Source organism: Podarcis erhardii (assembly GCF_964252035.2).
Source record: "Podarcis erhardii genome assembly, chromosome: 9".
NCBI lineage: Eukaryota > Metazoa > Chordata > Lepidosauria > Squamata > Lacertidae > Podarcis > Podarcis erhardii.
In genome coordinates, this window is record NC_138512.1 from 71,415,633 (window position 1) to 71,439,640 (window position 24,008).

At 44.7% G+C, this 24,008-nt stretch overlaps 1 protein-coding gene across 7 annotated transcripts in view; it reads left to right on the forward strand.

Annotated features, from left to right (window-relative positions):
• The window catches only part of SLC4A4 (solute carrier family 4 member 4), a 195,245-nt gene that overhangs the window by 164,030 nt on the left and 7,207 nt on the right, over positions 1–24,008 (forward strand). For 4 of the 7 annotated variants that reach the window (XM_081876690.1, XM_081876687.1, XM_081876689.1 and 1 more), the window contains 8 exons: positions 422–610; positions 1,457–1,570; positions 3,129–3,290; positions 8,255–8,433; positions 8,693–8,765; positions 12,572–12,640; positions 16,478–16,651; positions 19,484–19,645. In XM_081876690.1, coding sequence (XP_081732816.1) covers positions 422–610; positions 1,457–1,570; positions 3,129–3,290; positions 8,255–8,433; positions 8,693–8,765; positions 12,572–12,640; positions 16,478–16,651; positions 19,484–19,645 — 1,122 coding nt within the window. Of the gene's footprint in view, positions 1–421; positions 611–1,456; positions 1,571–3,128; positions 3,291–8,254; positions 8,434–8,692; positions 8,766–12,571; positions 12,641–16,477; positions 16,652–19,483; positions 19,646–23,123; positions 23,221–24,008 lie in introns of all 7 variants that reach the window. The other 3 variants (XM_081876692.1, XM_081876688.1, XM_081876693.1) reach the window with 1 other exon arrangement.

Below are 24,008 nucleotides of genomic sequence, written 5' to 3' on the forward strand. Positions count from 1 at the left end.
GCCCTCCCTGACCAAGACCGGGCTCAGGGCGGCTAACAACCAATAATAAAAACAAGTTGATTAAAATACAACTTAAAAACAAGATTAAAATACAACATTAAAACATTAAGATGCAGCCTCTTCACAGGAGGAGAAAGGAAAAAAGAAAGAGGGGGAGGGAATCAAGTTGATTCCAAGCCAAAGGCCAGGCGGAACAACTCTGATCCTGCAGGGCCCTGGTCTCATGAGGCAGAGCGTTCCACCAGGGCGGAACCAGTTTTGAAAAGGCCCTGGCTCTGGTTGAGGCTAATCTAACTTCCTTAGGGCCCGGGACCTCTAGGGTGTTGCTATTTATGGATCTTAAGGTCCTCCGTGGGGCATACCAGGAAAGTAAGCTTCTCTTAATTAGTTAACAGATGCCATCTCTGTTGTTGGTTTGCAGCACAATGGCACGATCGACTGGTCATCTCTGGGAAAGAAGGAGTGCTTGAAATACGGGGGAGTCCTCTTCGGCAACAATTGCAAATACGTTCCCGACATCACACTCATGTCCTGCATGCTTTTCTTGGGCACCTATACCTGCTCGATGGCCCTGAAGAAGTTCAAGACCAGCCGTTATTTCCCAACCACCGTAAGTATCTTGGCATGTCTGTCATAGCCCCGTCCAAGTCTCATTGCTGAATGAGCAGGGGCTAGGAGTCTGCAAGGAACACTTGCCTGAGAGCAGAATCCACATAAGACAGTCCAGAGGTCAGGGAGTATATTTGCAAAGGGTTCTGTCATTGTCAGCATTCCTTTCACCTGCCTCTCTGGTCCATTCGTTACTGGAGAACCAGCTGATGGTATTCTCCAGAAGCATTTTTCTGAACACTGATTTCATTGTGTGCTTCTTTGCTTTTTCCTTCTGTGTCCATCAAACACTCACTGGGCAGTGCCTTATTTAAGTGGCAGCCGAAGTAAAATGAAATAGTTGTTCACAGTAGCCTGGTACTACTTTTTAACTAAGGATGGAATGTCTTCCTACTGAATGTTATTTTATCGTTTTAATTTTTAAAATAATTTTAATGTCCATATTTTGGGTTAGAGCTTTGTGTTTTGACTGGTTATTCTGTGCACTGCCCCTTTGACCCTATGGGATGAAGAGCAGTTACACAGACTACGATGATGTTGCCTGCTGTTAGTTGTGCTAATGCACCTTTCTGTTCCTGTTATTATGTGTGTTGCCGGGCAGGAGATTGCTATGCATATTTTGAATGAATTACATCTATTTTGCGTAAGTGTGTTACTATTGCGATGTATTTTTTTACTTAAGCCAATGCTTTTAAATATGTTGTAAGTTGCTTGGAGATCTTTTTTGTGTGTGTGTGTGTGTGTAACAAGCAGCTAGGAAGTTCAAATAAGAATAACAACAGAATATAATAAATAATACATATAATACATAAACAGCCACCGCAATCAACACCTGTGTTTTTTCCAGGCAAGGAAGTTGATCAGCGACTTCGCCATCATCCTTTCCATCTTCATTTTCTGTGGAATTGATGCTCTGGTAGGTGTGGACACACCAAAACTCCTTGTGCCAAGCGAATTCAAGGTAAGTCAATCATTCCATCCTCAGCTCCCATAAAAGAAGGCAAGAAACTGTTATGTGTTGACATAGTGAACATGTCCCTTTGTGTTGTGGGTGCTGCTTCTCCATTGCCCACTCCCCATGATGTAATGTAATGCACCCGGGTACTGCGTGGGATGGGCACATCATATGGTTGCCATACGTCTGGAATTTCCTGGACGTACCCAGAATACTCCTGTCGGAAGCAGTATCCGGTTGGAAATTGGCAAAATCCGGACATATGGCAACCCATGTTGGCATTGTTGTTTTTCTTTTTCTCTTTTTAAAAATATTTTATTTTTTGTCAACCACCAAAACACAAACAGTGAAACCCCCCAGGCGGCTGATACATTGGGTATACCTATTCAATAATATACCTATTCAATAATATTCAATAATAACATATTCAAATCAACCATATGTGCACTTCTATATACATTAACACTCCTCCCTCCACAAGGTTTATTGAACTTTTAACATTTTAATTGCCTCAAATTGTTCAAACCTACCCAAATGATTCAATATCTTCTCCAACCAATCCTCCTCTTTCTCACTGACCAGTGTTGTTTTTCTTTTTTTAAAAAAAATAGCTCAAAAACGTCTTTTTGGGGCGATTTTGCCGAAAACGCTCAACAGCTTTGGCCAAATAAAATAACCTTTGTGTCCAGATTTGCACTTACTGAAATATGGCAACCCTAATATACAGCACTAATGTGGGAAACTAGCACGACCTGACTCTCCCACCTGGTTCCCTCTGGCAGGCATTACAGCTACATGAAACTGGCTACTACACTACAGAAGTGTATGAAGCGTCCCTGAGAGCAGCCAGTGCTGCCACTATTTTCTGCTTTGTGGGTTTCTGAGCTTCCCTCGCCAACCCTGTTGGCTCTTTCTGCCCTCTTCTCTGAGCTGCAGCAAGGCTGTTGAAGGCCGCAAGAATTGCACTCACTCCCAATATGCTGCCAAGCCAAGGTTAAGTTCTTGAACTAAAGCCCTGAACAACATGGGGCCGGGTTATAACACTTGACTACCCTGCCTGGTCACGTCAATACTTTGGAGAGACACTTTGTGGCTCCTTATTCTCCCAAGATCCATTCTATGTCCTCTAAGACAAGGGCCTTTAGTTTGGTGGCACCTATCCTTTGGAATATGCTCCCAAGGAACATCAGACCTTCAGTATTGGCAGGTGCCTTCTTAAAACTCATCTGTTCGCCAAGGTGTTCCGTTGATGGTTTACTGAACTACTGATGGGTGGTTGGTTTTATATTTGCTCTGTGGATGTAATTCTGTTGTTGATTTTATGCTCTTTGCCAACCATTAACGCTGGCAGCTCAGAACGTTTTGCAAATTAATAAGGTGCCACAAAGAAGTGAGACTACGCCCCTGCTGGTTGGGATTTATTTTTTTTGTTATGGTCCCTGAAGGTCCTGCATTTTTCTCTAGGAACTTGGTGTTCCAGTGATCTAGCAAAGTGCTCATTTGGTCCAGATACGTTTTTTGCTATGTCTCTCTAATGGTCGTCTTCATCTCCTTTTCCCCGAAGCCAACAAGCCCCCACAGAGGCTGGATCGTCCCGCCATTTGGCGAGAATCCCTGGTGGGTGTATCTGGCAGCAGCCATCCCTGCATTGCTGGTGACCATCCTTATCTTCATGGACCAGCAGATCACAGCTGTTATTGTCAACCGGAAAGAACACAAACTCAAGGTTGGTGCCTGGAACAGGGATGAATCCAGGAACTCATGGGTATAATTATAAGAATCTCACCAACAAAGTTAGGGTGGGTAACTTTCTAACCTTCCAAGGTTTCAGAGGGACGTCTTCAAATGTTTTGTCAAAAAAAAACAAAACTTCCAATGTGGTCTTCAGGGTCACTTCGTAGCTGTACTTAAGGTCAGGGGTGGGAGAGTTGTGTATCTCTAGTGGTTGCTGGACTAGAGTTCAGCTCACATCCTCTCTGACCATTGACCATGCTGGCTGGAGCTAATGGGACCTGGAATCCAACAACATCAGGAAGGCCCTTGGTTCCTTACCATTGGCCTTGTACAGCGTTTCCCAAACTTGAGCCTCTACCTGCTTTTGGACTACAGTTCCCATCATCTCTGCTAGATGGGGATGATGGGAGTTGTAGTCCAACAGCAGCTGGAGACCCAAGTTTGGGAAACACTGGCCTAGTTCAATACACCTCACACTAGTCTTACCATTATGTAGTTTTGGTAACCCAGGCTATAGGTAAAAAAGGGTTGGGGGTTTTTCTGTTGTACAAAAAGTTTCTCTGTCTCTGCTCAGCTCAGATACCAGAAGTGAACTGGGCTAGGATAAAAATGCCTGGGGCAATAGACTAATAAGGTGTCATAGGATTCAGCTATCTGCACTTGTGAACCCCTTTTGATATGAATTTCAGATCCCACCCCCGTGGGCGCTTTATACGTGAATGGAGCAAACTTGTAATTAAACAAACACGGTTTCTTTTGTCATATCTAGTTTGCGCCGAAGAAGAGGAGTTGAAAATGTTTTCTAAAGAAATAAAGATGGCCTTTGTTTTGGCTTTAGGTCAGGAAATGCTGCCCAGGAAGTATGTTTTTGGACTCCACCGGTCTTGGTTTCTTTCTCAATGAACATTTACTCCTTGTTTATCTCATACCGGTGTCTGCGTACTATTTTTCTTCCATCTGCATATAGCTGGGTGGAGGCTCTTATTCAAACCTCTGCCGAGGCTGATTCTTGCTTAGATAGGACCTGGTTCCACATCTGCTGCAGAAGAAGGGCACCAGTCTCTGTAGGTTGCTAGCAAAGTTCGTCATGTACCCCCTCCTAGAGGTAGTTACTTCACCTTCTGTAGCAGCAACCAAAGGAGGATTTGAACAGCTGTCAAACTTTCCATAGCACTGTTTTACAATTGCAAGGAGGGTAATAATGGGAGCTATGTGCAGTTTCCTTCGAATTCTGCATGCCCAAATGTGAGGTGAGCAGCTGGAACTAAACCTGAACTACACACACCCACACACACACACACACACACACACACACATTCAGCAAGAGCATTGAGTTCCTGTGGGGGTGCAGCAGATGCATCTTCCTGTTTCCGCCACACGGTTGCGTGCCAAGCTGTGTATTGTGCTCAGAAAGGCTCAGGATACTATTATTCTGCTGCTGCTGCTGCTCTTTTGCTATTTAGGACCATAGGGACAACTCTGGGCAACAAAAATGTTTGTCATCTCAACTTGGCCAAAGCAAAATGAACATTTGGGCAGCGTGGGGTGTGCCTCTGGAGGTGAAGTCAAACCGCTGCATTAGCCCTTGGTACAAGCCTGGGCAGTGTGTGTGGAGGTCCTGGGCTGCCCAGACGACAAGACCCCCCTCTTGGTTTTGCTGATGTGGTCCAGAGGAAAGCAGAGCAGGACATTTGGCACCAGCTTGGCTGCAGGAGTTGCCGGAAGGAGGCAGACAAGGCGCCATCCAACCGCCTTGGGGACTCCATTCTGGATTTGTGTAGGAGTTATTCCTTAGCCTTTTCTTCTCCCAAAGATATCCCGCATGGCAGTGGAGGTTTAGGATCAGAGTTTCCCTTTTCCTAGATGGGTTTCTCTTCCCAGGTAGATGAGCCCCATTTGTCCAAGCTCATATAGTAGGCCATATTATTAGTGGCTAGGAGGGCTTGATTTCAATGGGTTGTTAGCCACCTTGGGCCTCGGAGTTCCCATCCGTGGCATCATATTCATTCCCCCTTTTCCTTATATCTTGATTATAGTTGAGCACATTTTTAAATCAGACTCTCAACAGCCTTTGAAACTCCAATTCATATGCTGCCAGCTGCGCATAGAGCTTCCGTTCTGCCAAATGATTATGCAAGCCACCCACAATCTAGTACCGTCTGGCTTCTTTGGACTACAGTTCCCATCAGCCCCAGCCAGCAGTCAGGGATGATGGGAACTGTAGTCCAAAACACATTGGAGGCACCAGTTTGGGGAACACTGGATCACACCCATTCTTTGCTGCACCCATTCTTACGCCCAAAATTCTTAAAACACCTGTGTGGTACCGCTTCTTGCCTCTATCCTTCGTCCCATTCAGACCCCAGCTGAATCTGGCTGAGCTTCCTGCATTGCTGTGGGTTGGGCTAGATGACCCTAAGGGACCCTTCCAACTCTACAGTTCTGTGATTCTATGAAAAGCTCTGTAGTTAATGGAGCTTTGTTCCTTAGTCATCACCAGGAATTGAAACAAGGCTGAAGCCCACTGCTTTTGTGCACATTCATCCTGTTAACCTTCATTTTCTCTCCCCCGACTTCTCCTTGTGTCAGAATTTAGATTTAGATTTCTCAGGCCAAAGAGCCTACATTGCCATGTGCGCTAATGGTGTTATGTAAATGATAATAACGGCATCTCTTAGCGAGGCCCATCTCCCACTCCGTGGATGCTGGATTTATAAGGCTCATGTGACGTGTGGGGAGGCAATGGGGAGAACAGAACCTACTACTCTCTGCCAGTCGTGGAAGAACAAACAAACCTACAAAATTCAGGATTGGTTGCTCCTCAGGGGTTTCGGTAGATGAGGCCAGGAGTCTGTTCCCAGGCTCCAATTAGTGTTCAGTTCGCCACACACCAGGGCTACTCGCATTGGCAGAGGTAAAGGTACCCCTGCCCGTACGGGCCAGTCGTGTCCGACTCTCGGGTTGTGCGCCCATCTCACTTAAGAGGCCGGGGGCCAGCGCTGTCCGCAGACACTTCCGGGTCACGTGGCCAGCATGACAAGCTGCATCTGGCGAGCCAGCGCAGCACACGGAAATGCTGTTTACCTTCCCGCTAGTAAGCGGTCCCTATTTATCTACTTGCACCGGGGGGTGCTTTCGAACTGCTAGGTTGGCAGGCGCTGGGACCGAGCAACGGGAGAGCACCCCGCCGCGGGGATTCGAACCGCCGACCTGACGATCGGAAAGTCCTAGGCACTGAGGTTTTACCCACAGCGCCACCCGCGTCCCAGAACGCAGAAGTAGCTTCCTGTTAAAGTGCATATCAGTAACAAGGAAGAGGATGCAGTCAAGAGGGGAGGATTTGCTGAAAGATAAACAAGGACCCAATTGTCACTGAGATGGCAGATCTTCCTTTCTGGGCTATATTGTACTTCATAAAATAGCCAGTGTGGTGTAGTGGTTAAGAGCAGTAGACTCGTAATCTGGTGAACCGGGTTCGCTTCCCTGCTCCTCCACATGCAGCTGCTGGGTGACCTTGGACTAGTCACACTTCTCTGAAGTCTCTCAGCCCCACTCACCTCACAGAGTGTTTGTTGTGGGGGAGGAAGGGAAAGGAGAATGTTAGCTGCTTTGAGACTCCTTTGGGTAGTGATAAAGCGGGATATCAAATCCAAACTCTTCTTCATACTGTAGGTGGAGGCCCTTGTGGTGCTCCATCCTGCCCCCAAAATTCCCTCTACAGTGGTACCTATGGATGCGAACGGGATCCGTTCCGAAGCCCTGTTCGCATCCTGAGGCAAATGCAACCCGTGTCCGCAGGTCGCGATTCGCTGCTTCTGCACATGCGCGAGCGACGAAACCCGGAAGTAATGCGCTCTGTTACTTCTGGGTTGCCGTGGAGCGCAACCCAAAAATACACATCCCAAAGCAACTTCAACCCGAGGTATGACTGTATGTGAAAGACCAGTTCCATCAGAAGGAAGAGTTCAAATCTGCAGTTTGAAATGCAGAGCCTGGACCCAAGTACCACCTCAGTGTTTACCTCCTCTGTGGGAACCAGGTGTGCTCTGTAATTTGTTTAATAGGTTCCGAGTTCCTTGTGCTTTTGCAGCTGAGTGAGTCACACCTATAATGTTTGCCTTACCAAAAAAACGCAGTTTCACAACCCTGGCTTTTAGGTTCCTTCAGCAAGCCAGCCATTGTGCAGTCTTGACAACTGTTACGCATCTAAACTGGTGGGTGGGTAAGATGAGATATGGATTTAGCTAAAGGTGGCTCTTGAGGCCAAACATAACCATATACATGGGTTACAATCCAATTTGACCGTGCCATAAACAATGATTGCTTTCCATAGGTTGCTTTCTGTTTGCACTGAGATATCAGGTGGTGGCCTGTGTTGAGCACTTGCCTTTCTCTGGAGCAAAACTCAGTGCAGATCTGCAGTAAAGGATAACCCTACAGCACACTCAGCTCTGGCTCTGCTTAAATACCAACACCTCTGAGGCCGTCTGTTCTATTGTCAAACATCTCTTACTCCTAAGATGCCTCTCCTAAAGTTAAGCTAAAATCTGATTCCCTGTGATTTCCACCCATTGATTCTACCCCCTGCCTTCTGCAGCAACAGAGAACAATTCTGCTCCGTTCCTTCAGGCATGGCACCCACCCCTTCAAATATCTCTCTTGTCTCTCCTTTAATTTCCTCTTCTCTAAACTAAACATACCTGGGCTGTCCTCCACCCTGCCTGCCCAGGAACCTTTACTTGCAACTTTTCAGATAAAAAAATAAGCCCCTTTCCTTGTTTGCATGTGCTTCTCCACTGCATAGAGCCATTTCTGGAGCACTCATCCAGCTGTTTCAAAGATTATTAAGTTAGCAAACAGGGTGAATCCTGTAATGATTCTGTGCCTCTTCTAGCAAGGCTTCCCACCACATGCAGCAAGCACCCTACCACTGTTCCTCTTCTTTCCTCTTTGCAGAAAGGTGCTGGCTATCACCTGGATCTGTTCTTGGTCGCTGTGCTGATGATTATATGTTCCTTCATGGGCCTTCCCTGGTACGTTGCTGCTACGGTGATCTCCATCGCGCACATTGACAGCTTGAAGATGGAGACGGAGACGTCTGCACCTGGGGAGCAACCCAAGTTCCTGGGAGTCAGGTATGCCAGCAGGGCCGGCCCTGACATTGGGCAACTAGAGAAGAGTGGCACTCTTCAGGGAGCAGGGCCCATAATCTGAGTCTTACACAGAGAGTAGGAGGGAACCTAGCTTAGTAGTGCAGCCCAAAGAAATGAAGAGATAAAAGGCCCTCCAGTCAGTTGTGTATATAATAGTTCTTCGTGGCAATTCGCTATCTTCGGATGACGGTGAAAAACTTCTAATAGGAACTGGTCTGATAATTGCTGGCTTTTATTCCAGGGAGCAGAGAGTGACAGGAGTGATTGTGTTCATTCTGACGGGCATTTCAGTCTTCATGGCTCCCATTCTGAAGGTAAATGATTGCTCAACGTTTTTGCCTCTGCTTCACCCTCCACCCAACGCTGAGCTATGTGTGTCTGTTTTGAGAAAGCTACTAAGTCTGCCATAAACAGTTGGAAGGATTTTTCTAACACATTTAAGGAGCTGTAATAAATTACTGTAAAAGAAGAATTTCAAAATGTCATTGCCTTTGTAGAGTAATAATGTTTCTCGGGAGCAAAGTCATACAGAGGACAGGCAAGAACGTTTTAGGGCAAAAGTGTTTTTGGCAAACTATTGAAGAGTTGCCACAACACTTGCAGGGAATGTGCCTCCCTAAATTTGAAAAGCACAATGCACCTTTCACTTGAAAATCCCCTACCAGGATGGTGGAACTACATGTCTTGTGAAGAACAAGCCATTTACCAAAAATAGCACTGCCCAGCCCACAATGTTTTGCAAATTATTCCTCCTTGTCCTCATGCTATGTCATGCTACGCAGGTCTCCACCCTTGTTCCACATCAAGGGAAACCCGTAGTAGAACCATCTGGTTGGCCACTGTGGATAGCTCAGTCAGTAGAGCATGAGGCTCTTAATCACAGGGTCATGGGTTTGAACCCCACATGGCGCAAAAGATTCATTCATCGCAGGCGCAAAAGATTCATTCATCGCAGGCGCAAAAGATTCATTCATCGCTGCATTAGAAAACCCTCATGTTCCTTTCCACCCCTATCTCTCTCTCTCTCTCTCTCTCTCTCTCTCTCTCTCTATCTATCTATCTATCTATCGGTTTTCACATATTGCATTACAAATGTACCAAAGCCAACACCATTTCTTCCCCATACATTTACATTTATATTTCCTCAATCCATCATATTATTCTTTTCTCCTTCCTCCCACTTCCCCCCGCCCCCACTTGATTTCCTCCACATTATACAATTTACAATAATCTTTGCATTCTATAGTCTTCTCAAATCATCTATATATTCTTATTATCTTTCCTTACTAATTTTTCTTCCATCCAGTGCTTCACATTTTAATCTAGACATATTAGCATATCTTTTTTTGGTGAGTAATATTTTGCCGTATATTCATCAAAACATTTCCACCCCTTTTAAATTTTTTTTGATTCGACTGATTTCTTCTTATAGCAGTTAATTTTGCCAAAATTAAATATTCATTTAGTTTTCAAAGCCATCCCTCCTTTGTGGGGATAGTTTGTGCCTTCCACCTAGCAACAATCACTATTCTAGCAGCTGTACTTGCATATAGAAAAATTCTCCCCCCACCCCATTCTATGATTCTAGGATGTGAGGGTTATAGTACTGCATACAACATAGAGCAGGGGTAGGCAGCCTAAAGCCTGGGGGCCAGATGCGGCCCAACAGCCTTCTCAATCCAGCCCATGGATGGTTCGGGAATCAGTGTGTTTTTACATGAGTAGAATGTATCCTTTTTATTTAAAATGCATCTCTGTGTTATTTGTGGGGCATAGGAATTTGTTCAATTTTTTTCCCCAAAATATAGTCCAGCCCACCACATGGTCTGAGGGACAGTGGACCGGCCCACGTCTGAAAAAGGTTGCTGACCCCTGACATAGAGGGAGGAACTTGGCGTGGACAGCAGGCTCCTGGTTTGGGTAGCAGCCCTGAGCTGCTCGTAACATGCAGTTCCATCCTTCGTGGTTTAACCTGGTGGTGCTGCTATGGAATTTCCCCGAATTTGCAAGGGTTATACGTTTCAAATCTGGGCATGGCATTTTTTGTTTTGTTTTGTTTTATTGCTTTCCGCTTTGTAGGCTCAGATCATTATTATTTTGTGCTCATAGCCAAACGGCTCGTGGCAGGTAACAACAACAATAAAACACTATTAGAACAATTGAAATTATGAAACTGAGCCCCAAAACAATGACAGAGTAGCAAAACTGCTGCTGCAGTTCGCCTTAAGTCAGGCTGTGACCCACCAGCTGAACAAATGGCTTGACTCGCTATAAAGCAGTTAGTGCTGTTTGCAACCTTGGGTAGGAATAGCATATTGAGTACGAAGAGCAGATCAGGGCAAAGTGTGAGGAGCATTCTGTGTCTTTAAAAAAGAGGTGCAGCATCTTAAATGTTGTTTTTCCTGCTTGACCAAGAAGGCAAGGGCAAGAGTGCACAGCCTGTATCCTCTTTAATTCTTTTATTCCTTTTTTAATTAAAAAAAGAGAGAACTTTTTCAACCAGCCCTCCAGCTTCTGGGTTGTTCATTAACAGATGAGGTAGAATAGCATACCAGTGCATGGGTCTATATAATCATTTGTAACCAAACCCTGAAGCATAAAAAATAGCCACGAAATCTGACGATGGATCAGTGAAGCAATAACGCAAGGCATGGTGGGAAGAGCTTTTTGCTGTACAGTGCCTCTGTACATGGAGGCTCAGTTTCATTGTTTTCCATGCACTTAGGCCTCCCTTCCTGTGTTGGCTGACATCTCCTGCTCTAGAAAACGGAGCGTTTTCTTTTTTAAAACAGAAAAATTAGAGAAAGCACGAAGCGTTCCAGGATGATGCCATTGTGGGAAAATTCAAAAAGTGATTTAATACCTCCTTTTTAAAAATAAATATGCCCTCAGGACATTCGAGCAGAAATAGCAACTGGAGAGTCTTCTTTGTCTATGCACCTAGCAGTAAAACTACTTGCAGAGTTGGGACGGGGAAGAAACGAGAGAGGCCAGTTAGAGCTCAGATCAGGCCAAGCCAGACAGGAATTTCTGAAGATGAGCAGCTTAGGAAGTTCTTTCAAGGTCATAAGAAACCAGGTCGGAGTTTAGTTGTGGCTGCCGAGGTGCTCCCCAGGGGGTGAATTTCAAATTGTCTCGTATGCAAGTTGCGGTACCTCCGCCAATTCACTCACTGTTTGTCATGCCACCCGGGCATTTAAACATGCGTTCCCAACCTTGCATTCTGAAGTAATCCTGAGACATTTGGATCATGTCTTTCCCCCCTCCATCCTGAGCACATAGAGAAGCCCCCAGGGCTTTTCACTCTTGACCGTGCAGTTGGTCATGTTGACTTCACTGTGATTATAGTAAAGAGCATTCTTTCCTCAACACACTGGGATCATGTGTTGTTGCATCCTCCTGCAGATCAGATCTCTAAGAGGTTATTAAAGCAATAGGGAACGCACTGATTCCTTAAAGTTCCTGTGCTTTTTTCTTTCTTTCTTACTCTGCTGTGCACCGGAGGTGCTTAAAAGTGAACACAATATCTAGAAGCAGGAGAATATAAAGTAGTTCAGGAAGGTAATTGAGTAAGCACTGCCTGCCATATAGTGGCTCGTGGCTGTTACTGCAGTTAGCAATTGTGCTCTGCATATCCTTTGACATAGTTGCTGCTGCTTCTTTTGGGTAATAATAATAATAATAATAATAATAATAATAATAATAATAATTTTATACCCTGCCCATCTGGCTGGGTTTCCCCAGCTACTCTGGGCGGCTTCCAACCGAATATTAAAAACAATACAGCATCAGACATTAAAAACTTCCCTAAACAGGGCCGCCCTTCAGTTGTCTTTTAAAAGTATAATAGTTGTTTATTGCCTTGACATCTGCTGGGAGGGCGTTGCACAGGGAAGGCCCTCTGTCTGGTTCCCTGTAACCTCACTTCTCGCAATGAGGGAACCGCCAGAAGGCCCTCGGTGCTGGATCTCAGTGTCCGGGCTGAATGATGGGGGTGGAGACACTCCTTCAGGTATACTGGACCGAGGCCATTTAGGCCTTTAGAAGTCAGCACCAACACTTTGAATTGTGATCGGAATTGCATACTTCATGTTTTTTTTCCCCTCTCCCCCACTTTTAGTTTATTCCCATGCCTGTGCTGTATGGCGTGTTTCTATATATGGGCGTCGCTTCCCTTAATGGCGTTCAGGTAAGCTTTCTCCTTGGCAACACAAGGTCTTACGACTGGTGGGGTGCACGTTATAGAAGTCCCTTGTCGGGAGAGATGGTAAACATTAACCAGCCTCCTCATTCTCACACATCTGAAGTAGGTCATTCAGCTCCTGAGAATAAAGCACATGGCTCAATTAGTCATTTGGCCAATAAGGTGCGGGAGACCCCATTGTTGCCATCTTCCAGCTGCGTGCCAATATGTTTCCTCTTCTGGAACTCTGTTTATTTTGATTAACATCGTCTCCTGCTCTCTCGTCTTCCATCTCTTTCTCATTCAGAAAGGCATGCAGAAAATTGACCAGTATGTGTATCAGACACACACAAACATACAGGACTGTGGTCAGAGTTATACCATTCCCCTGTGCCGGATTTACGTATAAGCTAAATAAACTATAGCTTAGGGCCCCACTCTCTTAGGGGTCCCAAAAAATGTAAAGGAAAAAAACCACTGGATGTACATTTCCGAAATATAAGATAAAAAACAAATAGAATAAAACCTACATGCAGCAACAGTGTTTTGTGTTGTGTAGGTTCCTATGGTGTAAGTCATGGGCCTCACCTGCTCCCTAAAATATCACGGGTTTCCTCATTTCTATATATAGGGTGCCTACATTCTGCACGGACTGGTTGCAGGGCAACATGTGCAAATGGCTTTAGATACCTATTAGGTCCATAAATTACCATATAGCATATTCAACACAAAAAACAGTGACAATTTGTTGTTGGCAAAGGACAGCTGGACATATAAAGGGCCTCATTACCTTCAGTAGCTTAGGGCCTCATCAAACCTAAATCCAGCCCTACCCTGAAACGATACATGCTTTATTAATTAAAACAATACTTGTATTATTAATGGTTTTTTTAAAAAAAGAATTGGCTTCAAAGCTAAGCCTGTTAATTTCAGCAGGGTGAAGGGTTTCAGGGAAAGCAAGCAGAGCTGTCCAACCAACCAAGCATGGCGTGGGTGGGTTTAATACCCCTTGACAGAGGACTCTTACTGACCCACATTCTTATACTGGGGTCTTTTACTGGCCCCCTATGTTTCCCTCTGAACTCTATAGAAAGCAACATAAATAATTGGTTTGCAGTTCTAATCATTTATCTCTGGAGGAAAAACAGCACAACTGAGAACTCCTGGTTTTGGAACGTAGTGGCCGAGAAATCTGTGTACTTCCTTATTTTGCAAATGTGTAAACTGCTTCACAGCCTGAAGTTACGGATATAGTGCACAGTAAGATAAAATGAGATCAAATGCAGAAAAAACGACTCTTAAAAACAAAACCATTTCTACCAACTTTAAAACAAACAGACAGTAAGAACATTTCTATAGATGCATAGTTAAAATTCCATGATATGACTGGGTCACACTTCAGGAAAAACCTTCTGAACACAGACTTCATCTGTATTGTACATTTAAATCAACATTATACCCTGTGGTAGCAGGAAGGCATTCGCTCCTTAAAGTGGTATGAAATTGCTTTAAATGTGTCATGCGGATGGGGCCACGAAATCTTCATCTGCCACCTAATTCAAGGGAATCTAACTGTAGAATGCGGTTTTATACCAGCAGGTCCAATTGTCATAGGGACCTGCTCTGTAGCTGTATGATGAATTTTAGCCTTGCCCCTAAAATGAGACCGCCTCCCTCCAATTTATGAAGAGGCTTGAGTTGATGTGGCTGAGTTGGCATAAGCTCATGGGAAGCTCACAGTTCATAAAACTTGGCAAATCTTGAAACCTCGGCCACTTTTAAAAATGATTGTCTTGTCGCTTGAGAAAACGCTGCACGAAAGCTCTTTGCCTCGGAGAGCCTAGCATCTTGGAACTGGCACCAGGAAAAGCTGGTCATGTTTCTGTTAACTTTCTGGCACCTTGTTAATTGCATTGCTCTTCTGTGCTTAATAGAAAAAGGAGTGCATGTTTTGTGTCCTCCCCTAGAGATTTATTTGGGCCTTGGTTTCATTCACTGGATTGAGATTAATCTGGCTTCAGAGTCAGCCAGATGTGGGCAGCGGGCCAGGGCGCTGCCAGAGGACAAATAGTTTATTGTTAATTCTTGCCTGAGCTTAGGCCTTTACTGAGGCCATCACTCAAGTGGAGGAAAGTGAGGAGGACCGAGGAGGGGAGGTTGGTTCTCAGCATAGGCATACAAGCTAACTAAATAGATGAGGGAGCATCTTTTCCTAGAACAACACACTGCAGAAACACTCGCTGGTTCTCAAGTTACACAAAGGTCATTATCAGCTAAAACTTGAGCTGCAGATCGTCCCGTCCTTGTGGCAACAATTCCATTATGCACACGGTGGGTTCCTCCTGCCTCACTACGATGTGTGCGTGTTCCAGGGCCGGCACACCCATGAGGCAAGGTGAGGCAATTGCCTCAGGTGGCAGCATCCACTGGGGCAGCAGATTCAGTCTCCAAGGAATGCATCGCTCCTCAGCTGTGCCTTTACGGTGGCCTCTTGGGAAATAGACAGTGCTGCTGGTCTCCTCAATGTAGATCACCTCTTCCTCCTTGCATGGATGTGGGCGTTTGCAGCACCGTTTTGTGTTTTGCCTCAGCTGCCAAAATGTCTTGGGCTGGCCCTGGCACGTTCATATCAGTGGTGGCTGGGATGGGACTAAGAGCTCTGAAAAGGAGTGACGGTGATGGTGAAGTTCATCTGAGTTCAGGTGAAAACCCACCTCAAATTTGGAGCAAGCTTTACAAATCTCTTAACGCTTGTTTGACTCGGATTAAAATCAAAGCTGAAAAAGATTTGCTTGATCCTGGGGTAGCTCAGTCAGTAGAATGTGCAGCTCTCGAGGTTGTGGGTTTGAGCCCCACTTTGGGCAAAAGATACCTGCATTGCAGGGGTGTGAACCTAAATGACTCTTGTGGTCCCTTTCAACACTATGATCTCAAACATCCCCTTTGCCTTGAATCACACTTCTGTTGGGCATGAATGACTGGGATAAATGGAAAAGAGGTACAGGGATGGGGCATTAGGGGGCTGATGAAGCTGGGGTGAGGGGTTGATAGCCAGCGTGTCTGGGAAGGAGGGAGGAAGTGTGGGACTTCCCAAGTTGGCTTGGCTTGGAAATTTCGAGAGTTAGAGCAGACCCTTTGCAATGAATGGACATAAGTTAGTTGTGACCATTAATCTCAATAGACCTATTCCAGGTAGGACCAACATTGTATACAACCCTAACCCAGGTTATTATTATTTTCCCACTGAGAATTAGCTTGGTTTATTTCCAAGCGAATGTATAATAATAATAATAATAATAATAATAATAATAATAATAATAATTTATTTTTTATACCCTACCCATCTGGCTGGGTTTCCCCAGCCACTCTGGGCGGCTTCCAACTGAATATTAAAAACAATACAGCATCAGACATTAAAAACTTCCCTAAACAGGGCCACCTTCAGTTGTCTTTTAAAAGTAAAATAGTTGTTTATTGACATCTGCTGGGAGGGCGTTCCACAGGGCAGGCGCCAGTACTGAGAGGGCCCTCTGCCTGGTTCCCTGTAACTTCACTTCTCGCAGTGAGGGAACCACCAGAAGGCTCAGGCTGACCACTGGGGAAACCCTCCTGTCACTGCAGTAAATCTGCACGATGGCGCTTGTGTGTTTGAGGAAATGATCCTGCAGCTCCCATCTCTTTTGAGCTTTAAAGCAGTACCAAAGCCTTGCTGACTCACCAGTTGGGTGCTAGAAGCAAAACTAAACCTACTGTTTGCTTTTTCTGCATTGGCGCATGCCAGCACCACCCTGCTGAACTCTCCTCCTCCTCCTCCTCCTCCTCCTCCTCCTTTCTCCACCCCAGTTCATGGACCGCCTGAAGCTGCTCTTGATGCCTCTGAAGCACCAGCCTGACTTCATCTACCTGCGCCATGTCCCCCTTCGCCGGGTCCACCTCTTCACTTTCCTCCAGGTGGTGTGTCTGGCTCTCCTTTGGATCTTGAAGTCTACAGTGGCTGCTATCATATTCCCAGTCATGGTAGGTTGGCGCGATCGTGACTGCCACCTGTTGCACCCATCCTTCCTTCTAGCGCCTCCTGACTTGCCTTGCTGATCAGTGACACAGTTCCACAACCTTACTCCTTCCCTGTCCAAAGATGGAAACAATTTGAACATATTTATTTTGCTGAAAAGTAAGTTGAATAAGGGACATGGGTGGCGCTGTGGGTTAAACCACAGAGCCTAGGACTTGCCGATCAGAAGGTCGGCGGTTTGAATCGCCGCGACGGGGTGAGCTCCCATTGCTCGGTCCCTGCTCCTGCCAACCTAGCAGTTCGAAAGCACGTCAAAGTGCAAGTAGATAAATAGGTACTGCTCCGGCGGGAAGGTAAACGGCATTTCCGTGCACTGCTCTGGTTCGCCAGAAGCGGCTTAGTCATGCTGGCCACATGACCCAGAAGCTGTACGCTGACTCCCTCGGCCAGTAAAGCGAGATGAGCGCCGCAACCCCAGAGTCGGCCATGACTGGACCTAATGGTCAGGGGGCTCTTTTCCTTTACCTTTAAGTTTAATAATGCAGTGTAAGATAGAGAACAAGCCTTTCTTTTTCCTTAAAAAAAACAACAACCCACAAAACTCACCTGTGTAAATGCTGATTGATTAAAAGGGGGAGGGGAACCCTCATGTTGTAGAGGTTTTCAAAGGATGTTTGAAAGGAAGGATGGGTGGATATGAAATAATGAGGTATGCTGGTAAGATGGCCAACGTTCTTTGTTTTGCCTTGTTTATTCATCACTTCTTCATAGTTTATACATATCCTGGACCAGTCTTCCACTGAGAAGTCTCTGATTTTCGTATTTTGCAAAAAGAGAGGTGTCCTCTTGCAGTTGGATTCTATACCTTTCAGGAGTCAGTGGCTAATAACTTGTAGCTTTAATTTGTGTGGATATTTCAGGTTTTTTTTTTCCCCATTATCTGATCAGGCATAATAGCAGCGAGATTTTTTTTCAAGTTGAGGAAGCCTGGTAGTTGTAGGCTAGAGTTTTGGTAATATGGGAAAGTTTTACTAGTTCCTTCTGTTTCTTCTTTCCTTGAGTACTGGGTGGTTTCCTCAGGGCAACAATACAGGGGTAGGGGAAGGAGTGGGGGGCAGAAAAATTGACCTTCACTGAGTGGACATTTTCACACTACAGTGGTACCTTGGTTTAAGAACAGCTTAGTTTATGAACTATGGATTAAAAACGCTGCAAACCCGGAAGTAGGTGTTTTGGTTTGTGAACTTTGCCTTGGAAGCAGAACATGTTCCGCTTCCTGTTGAATGTGTTCCATTTGTAAATGGAGTGCTATGGGAAAGCACACCTTGGTTTAAGAATGCTTTGGTTTAAGAACAGACTTCGGAATGGATTAAGTTTGTAAACCAAGGTACCACTGTATCCTTGAGTAATTGTGGCAAATTCAGTTATGTGCAGTCATTAGGGCTTTTGTTCTTGTTCTAATGTGCATCACTTTGCATCAAGGAGTGTCTACATTTTTGGGCCCATGTTCACATTTCAGTTTTGAAAGTATCACTCCTGCTGGTTATTTCTCCCTTCCCCAACCACCCCACTTCCTCTAAAGACAATGCTCAGGTTAATAGACCATCTTGTGGAATTTTAAACTCTGGTGTATCATGGGCGATCGTTTTTATTTGTCGCTATGTCATGTATTTTTGTGTTTTTATATTGTGAACCTCCCTGTAATCCTTGGATGAAGGGCGGTGTAGACATTCAATAAAATAATAAATAATGATTTCCAGATAGGGGAACCACCATGCCCCTTACTTTCTGCTGCCTCTATGCTGTCTGTATGTAAGATAAACAGAGGCTTGCATCCCCACCTCTCCCCGCTTCCTGGTGGATACAGTGGTGCCTCGCAAGACGAACGCCTCGCAAGACGGAAAACCCGCTAGACGAAAGGGTTTTCCGTTTTGGAGGCGCTTCGCAAAACGAATTTCCCTATGGGCTTGCTTCGCAAGACGAAAATGTCTTGCGAGTTCCTGCGGGTTTTTTTCCCTCCCCCCCTTTTCCTAAGCCCTAAGCCTCTTATCAGCTGATCCGCTAAAAGCCGCTTATCAGCTGATCCACTAAAAGCCGCTAAACCGCTAATAGCGCTAATCCGCTAAGCTGTCAATGGGCTTGCTTCGCAAGATGAAAAAACCGCTATACGAAGAGCCTCACGGAACGGATTAATTTCGTTTTGCGAGGCACCACTGTATTCCTCAAAGCCACAGATCTATACAATATGCCGCACAGCTATACAATGCGGCAAGTTTACAGGTCTCAGCTAAAAGCTATCCATGTGTAGAATATCTCTTGCCAGACTTGTTTTTGGTATGAGAGTACTCCGAGGTAGTCGTCCCTTAGGCTGCAGCGGCCATGCAAATTATGTTTGGGTCCCTTTGCTGCAAATTACAAAGTGAGGCTAGGAAATCCTTGTGCTTGCCATTCTTTTTTTTATATATATATCCTATCTTATTCTCCTGAACATCTCCAATAAAGGCAGTGCAATTTTGCAGCTCTGCCTGTTGCAGAGTTTACAAGTTGCACTTGACATCATGGTCTCTGAATATTGTACCATTTATTTCCAACCTGCGGGTGACTCGAGAAATTGAAACCTGGAATCTGAGTGGCAGAACTTCCGATTGATTTCAAGTCGGGTTGACTGCAGCGGCCGCTCAGGTTTCAAATATTGTTAACCCTTTTTTTACCAGCCCGGAGGCTGAGGGAGGAGCCCTGCGTTGGATCAGGTGAGGCAAAGAAGGTAAGCTTTGGTGCCAAAAAGGTGGGGGAGATGTTGCACGTCAGTAAGGGAGTGCTGGCTTCTGTCCTGATAGATCCTGGCGCTCGTGGCAGTCAGAAAGGCGATGGACTACCTCTTCTCCCAGCACGACCTCAGTTTCCTTGACGACGTCATTCCAGAAAAGGACAAGAAGAAGAAAGAGGACGAGAAGAAAAAGAAGAAAAAGAAAGGCAGCCTGGACAGTGACAATGAAGATGTAAGGCCATTTTCACCATTGTTAACATTTTTTTAAAAAAAGTTTTTTATCCTGGCTAACTTGTGACAGCTCTTCAGGTTTGGATTACATACATAACTATCTTCATGCCACATCAGCTATGAAATCACAGGTTCTTGGCTATGTCTGATGCTAGAGACAGAGGCTGATACGCCTAATACACAGGGCTGTGTGTATTTCACAGTTCTGCAGCAGGTGCTGAACTCAATATTGAAGTGGGCAATGCCTGCCAAAGTTTTCAAAAAAGAGGAGGATGTTGGTCTGATGGTTGTGGGGAAGCCAAACGAGTGTCTTGTATGGCTCATGCTAGCCTCTCTCTAATACTAGCAAAATAAGAGGAAATACTTCGTCAAATTGCAGAATGCACCTTTTAATAATAATAATAATAATAATAATAATAATAATAATAATAATAATAATATATTTATACCTTGGCCAGAGCGGCTCAGGGAGGCTAACACCAGTAAACTTACAGTAAAAACATAATTGGGGGGGGGAAACAATTTTAAATACAGGTTAAAATGCAGTTTAAAATGCAGCCTCATTTTAAAAGTAGCCCATAGATCAAAACCATAAAGGGAGGGAAACATAAGGGTCAGACTGAGTCCAAACCAAAGGCCAGGCGGAACAGCTCTGTTGCCCTCGCAATTCTCCGAACCATCCCTCTGCTACACAACGCTGAGCAAACTCAGTCGTGGTGGTCCCACTCAGCCAGTAATGCGTAGTTACTTCTGCATTTGGCTGACAGCGCAGGATCATCACATCTAATGGCAAACTTTGAAAAGGAAGCTTCTGTAATCTTTAGCTGTGCATACACCAATAGCCCGTGGAATTTCTCCCTCTGACAATTTTGTGCATCCAGCCAAACATGAAAGTGACCTCATATTTGTCTGGCTACATTGGGATCACAACGCACAAAGGCACCCAGTCTGTCTCTTTGCACCCACCTATAGAAGTTCTTCAAATGTCTTTTTTTTTTTTGCTCTGGGATAATTGCCTCATCACCTGCCTGGTCTGGCACTGAACCCACTGGGGTTCCTGTCTCCTGTATTTCCAGCTCTTTTCAAAAGTGATATTGCCCAACAATGCAGTTGTGAATCCTGACAGCCCTTGGTAACCTTCTCGGGTGGCTGGTTCTAACACGAGTCCAGGAGATGAGAGAGATGGCTGGCAAAGCTTTCTTATGAATGCAGCTGAATTTTCTTCAGTCTCAACAGTCAAAGGAATTCCTGCTATCAGCAGCTTTGATCACACATTACGTTTGTCCATATGAATATGTCCCCAGCAAATTTGGGCAATATGTTCATGAGAAACAACCCAAAGCCTTACTTTCAAGTCTTGCCTTTCCCAAGTTATGGGAGAAGGGTTAATTTTCAAGAACCTATTTCCCCCCTCCCTTATCAAAGTCTGTTGATATATGACAGTTCCTTCTCCTTTTTCATGCTTATTATGCTCCCAAGTCTTGATTTTTCAGTTAATTCTCTGTTTTTAACAACAATAATGATAAGAATAAGAATAGTATATCGTCCTATCTCAGGGCCCACACAATCTTGGCAGCCATCCACACTAACAGTGAGAATATTATTTTGATGTTTTCTTTCCTTTTCCTTTTCCTTTTGTTGTAATGCTTTCAAAGCATCTGACTTGCTCAATTACATTCTGCATTGTATATGTTGTTGGTGATCTCACTTTAAAAACAGCAACAAGAAAAGTGTCTGCCTGTAGGGTGGCTTTCGATGATCTTTTGATTCCAGGTATTTGAGCCTGACTGACAGACGGGCATGCTAACCCAACTTTGTGCCTTGCAATGTGTTGAATTGTGTTGGGTTTTTGTTTTTTTTTTATACTCATGTGCCTTCAGCTGTTCTTCCACATTACAAAGACTCCCTAGGCCACCGCCGCCATTTCCACATGTTGTTAAGGCAGATGGAAACTTCAGAAGACCTTTAAGGGCTGCTCCTATGAGGCTCTGTTCTGGAAGTCGGCAACTTGGCAGCCCATGGGGCAGAACCTGGACTAAGGAAGGTCTTTATTGGCCACTAGGTGTGTGTGACACAGCTGAGGCGTGTAACTTTCCAGGAAGCTCCATACTGACTAGCTTCAGAAAGCAGTAAATTGAATAAAGGAGGAAGTGTGTGTCTCTGTGTGTGTGTGTGTGTGTGTGTGTGTGTGTGTGTAAAAGTGTAAGACAGTTGGGGAGCAACAAAAGCATTGCTTACAGCAGCCTTTGCCATCCTGGTGCTCTCCTTACTATAGCCCCCATCAGACCTAGCCAGCTTACATTGAGTGCATAACTTTGGCGAAGGCTAGCTTACTGGTTCCAGTTGGCGAAGGCTGGTTTCTGGCTTCCAGAAGCATTAGGATAATTGCATCAGTGCTCAGCTGTCTCTCTCACACAACTTCTCTCCATTTCCCCACTGTAATAATTCCTGAGCCCAGCTGTCATGAAGCCAGCTAGTTTCAGGTGCCACAGCTCCCAGGTGCTAACTGAATTGTTGTGACATCCCTGGAAGCATGAATACCTCTTGACCACTCCGATCTTTAGGATTGGCTGCACCGTCAAACACGGTGACTCAGAGATTTTGCATTGTTAATTAAGAGGCAGTGGTCCATTTATTTATTAATAGGGGGCAGTGTTTGTGCACTTAACATATTTGTAAGTCTGCCTTCATTGACTTCAAGAGAAAATGTGGCACCATCACTTGGCTTTTCTAATTCAGTCGTTAGGGTTTATTGGCCATTCTTGCCTGTTCTTCTATGCCTTTGATCTTGATGGCTCACCCTCATAGTGATGGATTGGCTTCCTGCTCAGACTTGTTGCCAGCTAGGGCTCCCATGCTTTTCATAAAACGAGTGCAAAATGTCTCATGTGATTTGTGCTTTCTCTGGTTCAATTATGGTCATCAAAACCTATAAGGACCTACCAATTGAGGTGTAGCTTTCAGCCGATCCACAAACACACCCACCTTATACTGCAGAGATGGAGTCTGGAGTCCAACCCCATTCTGTTTCCTGAGTTTAGTAGACTACTTCTGGAGCTGTGATGAAGACCCTTCTGGAGGCATATTACTTCTGTCAAATTAGCAGTTGTAGCACTTGATGACCATGAGCTGCTTGGAGGAGCAGAAGGATAATGAGGATAAACAACAAAATAAAAAAGAAATGCCTATTGGCCTAAAAGTTCTGCAGTATCATTCAAACAACCTTCGTAAACTGGACAGCAGTAAAGTGCGCTGAAGTGCATTGCGCGGTTATTTCCTTAACTGCCAACAGGTGGAGCTGTTGCCGAACTTGATGCCACAGTTAAAAAAGCAATAGCAAGTTGGTAAGGAATCCCTGAAATGCCAGAGCTGGGCTGGTACGCCCTGGATAAATCTGTGGGGAATGGCAAGAGAGAGCGAGAGAGCGCACGGGCGAGATGGAAGCATTCTAAGAAATTTTGTGCACGTTTCTTCCACAGTCCGACTGCCCTTACTCAGAAAAAGTCCCAAGTATTAAAATTCCAATGGACATCATGGAACAGGAACCTTTCCTAAGTGATAGCAAACCTTCCGACAGTGAGTAGAACTAACACCTTGCATGCCTGCTTCAGTCTCAGTTGCACCTCCAAAAAGCAGCTATATAGCGATATATAGATATAGGTTTATATATCTATATATACTTACAACATTGATTTTTTTAAAAGAAAAAAAAAAAACCCTTGTTCCGTAGATGTTTTCTTTTCCCCTCTTATATCTACATGTTGTTTCTTTAAGCCAGTCTTTTCTTACACAGCATGTAATATATATATATATTTGGTTGGCTTTTAAAAGTATCTCTTGTAAGTTCGTTGGTTTTGGGTTTTTTGCTTTTTTTTCTTTCTTCCCTCCTTTTGTGGCTCCACTTTTTTTAATTTGCTTTTATCCAGCTGCTAACAGATCCGTCACTAGCTCTCTCTTTCTCTCTTTCTAACCCTCCAAATCAATCCAGCCCATTTATGGCATGGTATATTTCTGACCCCGCACGGTGGATGTGTTTGCACTTTCTAATGCTCTTCAATGATTTCCTTTAGCTCTCCCTCCCTGCTGGCTAATCTTCTGGTTTTGCAGCCTTATAGAAGCACCACCACCACTGTCTCGCGCTGTTTGTTTCCTTAGGATCCACTCACCCGCCAAAAATCAGAACTTAAGCATATAATATTTGTCCACTGTATTTGTCCGTTGTTTTTGAAAAAGAGGTCATCCTGTGAATCATGTAGCACTATTAACACGCTTGTCTTCCTTTAGGTGGCTTGGGTGATATTCACTTTCTTCTTCAATTTGTGCTAAAATGTGATTGCCTTTTTCATTTCAAAATGAGAACAAAA